The following is an 8,727-nucleotide window of genomic DNA, read 5'->3' as shown; positions in this document are numbered from 1 at the left end:
GAAATCCGAAAAAACATTTGGGGGGGGGGGCCAAGTGAACGTAGCCCCCCCAGTACGTATTTTTGTCCCTTGTAACTAGGTCACCTGATACATTTGGTATGCGCTCAATTGCGCCACTTGAATTAAAGCTAGCGCCATACGGAGAGGAGAAGTAACAGGTAAACATATAAAGATCTTATTTACCTGTTTACCTGTTTGCCTGTTTACCTGAATATCTGGTCACCTGTTTACCTCTGCTCATTCTGTATCAGGAGAGGAGGCATCTGTTACCCTAATACACACGGTATCCGTAACAGAAATGAAACTTCTATTGTATATTCTCCTAATACAAAACCAAAAATAAATTGTTGAAACGTGAAAAAATATTTGCACGTTCATCGTGTTCTCCTGATTAAAAAAAAGGGGTTATTGATCTGGCTCTTCTTTTGGAAAAAGAAGTTCAAAAGGAATTTTTGAAAATATTGCATTCGACGCGTTCCTGAACACTTCTGCGTATAGCATCGCATACTTATGATCTTCATTTCCTAGTTCTGCTTTCCAATTGTCATTGAGATATTTGGACAACATCTTCGCCACTTCTGGATCCTGAGCTGATTGGTAATTGAAGACGATTGATTCTACGTCCACTACGTTCACTTTGACATCCGTAACTTCAATGAACTCTTCCGTTACTCCCCTTAAAGTGATTTCGACGGTATTCCCTGCTATAATCAGAGGCTAGAAACTCCACTAGGGGACAGGCGTCTCACTTGATTCGTAACCGCAGGTTCCTTCAGTGTAGGAATCAACACTATCCAGGATTCTCCCAAAGTATTCATAGTGGGCATCGTAACGCACTTTATTTAAAAGCGCCACGATGACAATGAAAAAGCTTGCCTCCTCAAAATGGGCACTGCAACCGAAGTGTTGAAGAAAAGCTTCCTCCCAAACACTTACTCAACATCCTTAATTTCGGCGTCCAGACAGCCAAGCATTTCGATGTCGGTGTACACGTGTCTGTAGAGGACAGGGGGCAGGGGTACAAAGGTATAGCTCGGGTATCTCATGGGCTCGAGTACTGGAATACCGAACTCTCGTATACCTACAAAACGATAACAGTGAGGAAGCTGGAAGTGGTTTGTTTTACCCTCCTTTAGAATCGGCATAGCATTCTGAATTGACGACCTCAGGCAGGTGTTGAGTTCCGGATCCGATCTTGAACACACTTGGAAGGGGGAACTGGACTGTTTGTACACCCCTAATAGACTGGAAAAATACCAAAAGATATCCTTCAAGATCGGCATGGTGATTCTGAACTGTGTAGCAAATTTTCTCATAATTCAGAAGTAATTTCTACAATTCCCATAATTAAAATATAATTGGTTCAAGTGAGGGAAGGTCGTATTCGCTTAGACTGCAATCGCGGAAACACTTGGATTTTACTGAAAGAGAAATCTTGCAACGTTAGGGGGGGTACTTACTGACGAATTGACCGCCGCCACTGACAAAAAACCGAAAACAGCTTCCTGATTCATTTAAGGAGACGTGTTTTTCAAAGCTAACGCACTTTTGGTATGTATAGGCAAGAACTGTTTGCATCACGGGGTCCGTGAGAGGTTTCTCGTTAATTTACCTGTCAAATTCGAAGGTTATATCGTACAAAACAAGGTATAATGAAAAATTGTTGGGTTTTTGACTTTTCAACGTCTTTAAGGGCATTTTATAGCGCCCCCAAAAGTACCTCTTCACAGATTATGTTCTCCTGATACAAAATTTCTTAAAGGTCTTAAGGTAAGGGGTGTGGATAATTGAAAAGGAGCTGTTTATCAACAATTGATACTCTGTGTATTAGGACCTCTCCCCACAGATTATATTAACCTGCTACAAAATTTATGAAAAGTTGAACCAGGGTAAGGTGTAACATATATTACTGTGGATAATGGAAAAGGTCCATCATGCTCTCCTGCTAGCAAGAATTTTTTTTGCAAAAGTTTGTATACTATGTGTATTAGGAGTACAAACACCTCCTCACTGATTATATTCTCCTGATAGAACATTTGAAAAAGTTTAAGCCTGGGTAAGGTGTTAAAATATACTTCTGTTGATCATCAGAGAGATTTCCTTATCCTTCATGCTCTCCTTGTACTCAGAGAAGTTTTACAAGTATTTGTGTATTAGAAGCACAAACTCCTCACAGCCAAGGTAAGGTGCTAAAATATATATTTCTGTAGATGATAGAAAAAGAAATCCTAGCCCACCATGCTCTCCTGGTAGCCAAAGAAATTTTAATAACTGGAATTAGGAGCACACACACTCCTCACTGCTTAAATGCTCCTGATATCCAATTTTCCCGTGCGGTGGAGGCACCCATCGGGCGCGTCCCAACAAGCAGGGCCCTGAAAAGGAGTCTGGTAACGGATGAGGGGTATTCGAAGGAGTCCTTATTCAAGGACGTGGTGGTGGGCCACCTCTTACTCCCAAGAAGAATAGGACTGGCGAACAGAAAGCGATGGCCAGGAAGCGCCGATTCGAGGGTAAAGCTTCGGATCAAGCGGACCCTGTGGCAGATCCCAAGGCGGGGGGGTTGCACGTGACGAAAGCGAGTGCTCCAGCTGCGCCAGGAAAGGGAGGTGGCTGAGATGTTAAAATATATATCTGTAAATGATGGAAACAAATCTCCTCATCCATCATGTTCTCCTGGTAGCTATAGAAATTTTAGAAATGTCTTATTAGACACTCTATTAGGAGCACAAACACCTCCTCACAGATTATATGGGACAAGTTTAAGCCAAGGTAAGGTGCTAGGTATCCCATGGAGGATGGAAAATTACCTTCTAATCTACCAAGCCCTCCCCGTAGCCAGAGAAATTGTTTAGTTGGTGATATTCTGTGTATTAGGAGCACAAACACCTCCTCACTGATTATATTGTCCTGATACAAGCATGTAATGTGTAAAACATATTTCTGTCTATGATGATGAATGCCTCCTAATCCATCATACTTTCTTCGTAGACAAAAAAAACTGTACAAGTTTGAGAATTAATACTCTGGGTATCAGGTGCACAAACACCTCCTCACAGATTATATGATCCACAGTTTAAGCCAAGGTAAGGTGCTATCCCGTGGATGATGGAAAAATGCATTCTAATCTACCAGCAAAAGAAACATTAAAAGTTTGACAATTAATACTTTGAGTATTAGGAGCACACACACCTCCCCACTGACTATATTCTCCTGATACAACACGCATGTAAAGTGTAAAACATATTTCTGTGTATGACGGAGAATACCTCCTAATCCATCATACTTTCTTGGAAGCAAAAGAAACTTTAAAAGTTTGATAATTAATACTCTGGGTATTAGGAGCACAACGCCTCCTCACAGATTATATAATCCACAGTTTAAGCCAAGGTAAGGTGCTATCCCGTGGACGATGGGAAAATACCTTCTAATCTACCAAGCCTTCCCCGTAGCCAGAGAAATTTTAAAAATGTTTAGTTGTTGATACTCTGTGTATTAGGAGCACAAAAACCTCCTCACTGATTATATTCTCCTGATACAACACGCATGTAAAGTGTAAAACATATTTCTGTGTATGACGGAGAATACCTCCTAATCCATCATACTTTCTTGGAAGCAAAAGAAACTTTAAAAGTTTGATAATTAATACTCTGGGTATTAGGAGCACAACGCCTCCTCACAGATTATATAATCCACAGTTTAAGCCAAGGTAAGGTGCTATCCCGTGGACGATGGGAAAATACCTTCTAATCTACCAAGCCTTCCCCGTAGCCAGAGAAATTTTAAAAATGTTTAGTTGTTGATACTCTGTGTATTAGGAGCACAAAAACCTCCTCACTGATTATATTCTCCTGATACAACACGCATGTAAAGTGTAAAACATATTTCTGTGTATGACGGAGAATACCTCCTAATCTATCATACTTTCTTGGAAGCAAAAGAAACATTAAAAGTTTGATAATTCATACTCTGGGTATTAGGAGCACAAATACTTCCTTACAGATTATATTCGAAAATATACAGCTCCCTGGATTATGGAAAAAGGCCTCCTACTCTACCAAGCTCTCTCTGTAACCAGAGAAATTTTACCAAAGTTTGATAATTGATACTCTTTGTATTATGAGCGTAAAAACTTCCTCACAAATCATATTCTCCTAATACAAAATTGGTAACAGTTTAAGTCAAGGTGCTGGGTAAAATATATATCTGATGATAATGGAAAAAGAGTCTGATATATCGTATGTGATAAAATTCCTGAATTAAAACGTTTTTTTTTGACACACACTTTTGGTTTGTATTTAGGGCATCCGGCAATTGAAAATTCAAATGTTGTAGTACGGTCAGCCGACCAACTCACTATTCGCCAATATCTGTTTATGTTTTAGTGTATTTTTGAATGTCTCTTTGTTAATATTCGATTCTACTGCATGCACGGAGCATAATATACTGATTACTTCGTATCGTGATCTTACAGAAAAGTCAGAGGTAAAAAGCTCGTAATATAAATTGTCCCGCCGTGAAAATGGAAGCGAAAAACACAGCTTAATTATTCTCATACAAATTATTTACCTTTATTTCTGGAGAACTTCTAATTGAAGTATCTGTAAATTAAGAAAAAAGAGACGTCTTGAACCGTGACAACCGAACTGTCAGGACAAGAAAAAAGTAATTAACTCGAATGAATAATTAGGAAAGAGAGAAAGGCGATATTTATTTTAGTTCGTTTATTAGAAATCCGACGAAGTTTTCCTTGTCGACCAATATTGATCGATTAAATATTTGCTTCGACACGAAAAAAATGTATTAAACGGGCACAACCGCAATACAAGTGTGCTAATTAATAGCAGGCACTTGAGAAGCCCTCCTGTTTACCATCTTACTTTTTCACTTTGAATTTTTCAATTAATTAGCTCCCTTTTCCAATAAAACTTATTGGCGCTAGACTGGAGTCGTCCTTAATAAAGTCGAGAAGGGAATCTTCCCGTATTGTTTTTAGTGGAGTACGGGGAAGCTTTTGCAAAATTCATCCCCGATAATAACTGCCATTTTCGTCGGTTAAATATTCCGACGTCTTCCTATACGTGACTCCATATTCTTAAGATGTATTAAATTATTCCCAAACATATACCGCTCCAGACGCCTCGGCCTAAGCTCGCTTTGTTTTATTCATATGCACTCGATTCGGTAAACTTTAAATATGTTCATCTTAAATGCCACGTTTGATACTTTTGATGTATATTCCGGCCCCGGTCGTATAAAAAATTATCGTCTCTTATATTTCGTACCTATTTTTCGAGTGCTTCTCTTTTAATTTAAAGTAACAGAAAATGGATTTAACGACTAGGTACTTCAATTTCTCTCAAGCTCACAATGTGTAATTAGCTATTGCTTAGACTAAGAGAAAGAAAAATTTGAATGATAAAATTCTAACAGGTTTTTAACGATCGTTAAATCCAGCATTTTTGCAGTAATTCTGTAGAGGCTCTGTCAAAATTCAGTAGAGTCTATAAAGCTCACATGGATGCTGCAGGAACCTATATATCGGGTCTGTAGAAAGTTGAGTTGAGTAGACGTAGATCCAGAGATTCTGTAGATCCCGCACATTCTACAAACTGTTGAATTCCTGTACGTTCTCTGTAGAGAATCTGTAGAGATTCTGTAAAAATCTTGTAGAGATTCTGTAGAGATTCTGTAGAGATTCTGTAGAGATTCTGTAGAGATTCTGTAGAGATTCTGTAGATTCTGTAGAGATTCTGTAGAGATTCTGTAGAGATTCTGTAGAGATTCTGTAGAGATTCTGTAATAATAATAATAATAATAACAATAATGCTCTTTATTTCGCAAACAATGCTAACATTACACTGTAAAGCAAAAGGTGTCAAGAAATTTAAGCAGGTTTAGAGATGCTGTAGAGAGTCTGTGGAAATTCTGTAGAGGTTCTGTAGAGATTACGTAGAGATACTGTAGAAATTATGTAAAAATCCTGTAGAGATTCTGTAGAGATACTGTAGAAATTCTGTAGAGATTCTGTAAAAATTCTGTAGAGATTCTGTAATAATAATAATAATAACAATAATGCTCTTTATTTTGCAAACAATGCTAACCATACAGTGTAAAGCAAAAGGTGTCAAAGAAAATTTAAACAGGTTTAGAGATGCTGTAGAGTCTGTGGAAATTCTGTAGAGATTACGTAGAGATACTATAGAAATTATGTAAAAATCCTGTAGAGATTCTGTAGAGATTATGTAGATTCTGTATAGATTCTGTAGATACTGTAGAAATTCTGTAGAGATTCTGTAGAAATTCTGTAGAGATTCTGTAATAATAATAATAATAACAATAATAACAATAATGCTCTTTATTTTGCAAACAATGCTAACCATACACTGTAAAGCAAAAGGTGTCAAAGAAAATTTAAACAGGTTTAGAGATGCTGTAGAGTCTGTGGAAATTATGTAAAAATCCTGTAGAGATTCTGTAGAGATTATGTAGATTCTGTATAGATTCTGTAGAGATACTGTAGAAATTCTGTAGAGATTCTGTAGAAATTCTGTAGAGATTCTGTAATAATAATAATAATAACAATAATGCTCTTTATTTTGCAAACATTTCTAACATTACACTGTAAAGCAAAAGGTGTCAAAGAAAATTTAAGCAGGTTTAGAGATGCTGTAGAGAGTCTGTGGAAATTCTGTAGAGATTCTGTAGATTCTGTATAGATTCTGTAGAGATTCTGTAGAGATACTGTAGAAATTCTGTAGATATTCTGTAGAAATTCTGTAGAGATTCTGTAATAATAATAATAATAATAATAAACTCACTCTTACCTTGCACAACAATTTACTGAACTTCTTAATTCACCAGATCGCACTCCTGCATTCTTTACACAAGGTATCACTTACATGCTCCCAAAAGACAACAATACACAAGACCCATCTAAATATAGACCAATTACATGCCTTCCTACAATATACAAAATCCTTACATCATGCATTACAAACAAAATATACCAACACTGTACTGATAACAACATTCTATACGAAGAACAAAAAGGGTGTACAAAGTATTCCAGAGGCTGTAAAGAGCAACTCATTATAGACTCTGTTATACTTGAAAAATCCAGACATAACAAACGAAACATACACACTGCATACATTGATTACAAAAAAGCATTCGATTCAGTACCACACTCTTGGTTACAACAAGTACTCTCAATATACAAAATCAGCAACAATATTACACAATTCCTCAATTACATAATGTCATGTTGGAACACTACGTTAACACTTACACTAAACGACACAAAACTTATTACCGACCCAATTCAAATTAAAAGAGGAATTTTTCAAGGCGATTCTTTAAGTCCGCTCTGGTTTTGTCTTGCTCTTAATCCACTTTCATATTTGTTAAACACTACCAACTTTGGGTACAATATTAAACACAACCACGAAATACATCACAACATTACACACCTGTTTTACATGGACGATCTTAAATTATACTCTTCCACATGCATAAAACTAAATCACCTTCTACACATTACCGAAACATTCTCACGTGACATACAAATGGACTTTGGAATCGATAAATGTAAAACACAACACATCACAGCTGGTAAAAGACAACTTTTAGATTATGAGCTAGAACAGGGTAATTTAATAAATTCCATGGACGAGAATGAAACTTATAAGTATCTTGGTTTTTAGCAAAACACACACATTAAACATACGAGTATAAAACAAACACTTATTACACAATACCTACAAAGAGTACGCAGTATACTTAAAACAAAATTACACGGTAGAAATACAATCAAAGCTATTAACACTTATGCCACACCAGTGCTTACGTACTCTTTTGGGATTATATGTTGGACAAATACAGATTTAGAACAAATACAGAGAAACACACGTACACTATTAACAAAACACCATATACATCACCCTCACTCCTCTACTATACGACTTTACCTTCCTCGTTCGGAAGGAGGTAGAGGACTTACAGATATAAAAATATTGCACCAAACACAAATACACAATTTGCGGCAATACTTTTATAACAAAACAGATACTTCAGTCCTACACAAAACAGTAACATATGCAGACAAATCTTACACACCACTTAACCTACGCGAAACTAATATACTCCCACCTCCATCCAAACTTACATACATCACAAATAACATACAGACATGGAACCAAAAGCCGTTACATGGACGATTTCCGCAAAAGGTTAGTCAGGATTGTGTTGATTCTATAGCAACGCACACTTGGTTGTCTGAATGTGATATCTTCCCGGAGACTGAGGGTTTCATGTTAGCAATACAAGACCAGGTCATTAGTACACGCAACTATAAAAAACACATACATAAAGACAAAACAGTGACAAACGATTCTTGTCGACTCTGTTCACAAACATCAGAAACAATCCAACATATAATATCGGCATGCACACGACTTGTACAAACTGAATACAAACATCGACACGATCAGGTAGCTAAAATCATACATCAAAAATTAGCACTTAAACACAATCTCATAACAGATAAGACACCATACTACAAATACACGCCACAGATCTTACTTGAAAACAACACACACAAATTATATTGGGACAGGACACTACTCACAGACAAAACTATCCACAATAATAGACCAGATATTACACTTATAGATAAAACACAAAAATCCATTTGTATTATAGACATTGCCATACCCAACACTAACA

The 8,727-nt window shown here is 36.9% G+C and overlaps 1 protein-coding gene across 2 annotated transcripts; it reads right to left on the bottom strand.

Annotated features, from left to right (window-relative positions):
• Nucleotides 1-301: 301 nt before the first annotated feature.
• LOC116162181 lies at nt 302-1,319 on the bottom strand. 2 transcript variants are annotated; one of them, XM_031475727.1, is made up of 4 exons: nt 1,127-1,319; nt 937-1,081; nt 750-892; nt 302-701 (listed from the first exon to the last, which is right to left on the bottom strand). In XM_031475727.1, exons 1-4 carry the CDS (start codon nt 1,314-1,316, stop codon nt 406-408), a joined length of 774 nt encoding a protein of 257 aa, XP_031331587.1. In that variant the 5' UTR covers nt 1,317-1,319; the 3' UTR covers nt 302-405. The 2 variants fall into 2 exon arrangements, with proteins under 2 accessions (XP_031331587.1, XP_031331586.1); XM_031475726.1 differs by having other exon boundaries at nt 304-704; nt 1,127-1,308.
• Between the last annotated feature and the right edge of the window lie 7,408 nt (nt 1,320-8,727).

Source organism: Photinus pyralis, unplaced genomic scaffold (assembly GCF_008802855.1).
Source record: "Photinus pyralis isolate 1611_PpyrPB1 unplaced genomic scaffold, Ppyr1.3 Ppyr1.4_LG10, whole genome shotgun sequence".
Classification (NCBI taxonomy): domain Eukaryota; kingdom Metazoa; phylum Arthropoda; class Insecta; order Coleoptera; family Lampyridae; genus Photinus; species Photinus pyralis.
This window is presented reverse-complemented; position numbering and strand designations above follow the sequence as displayed.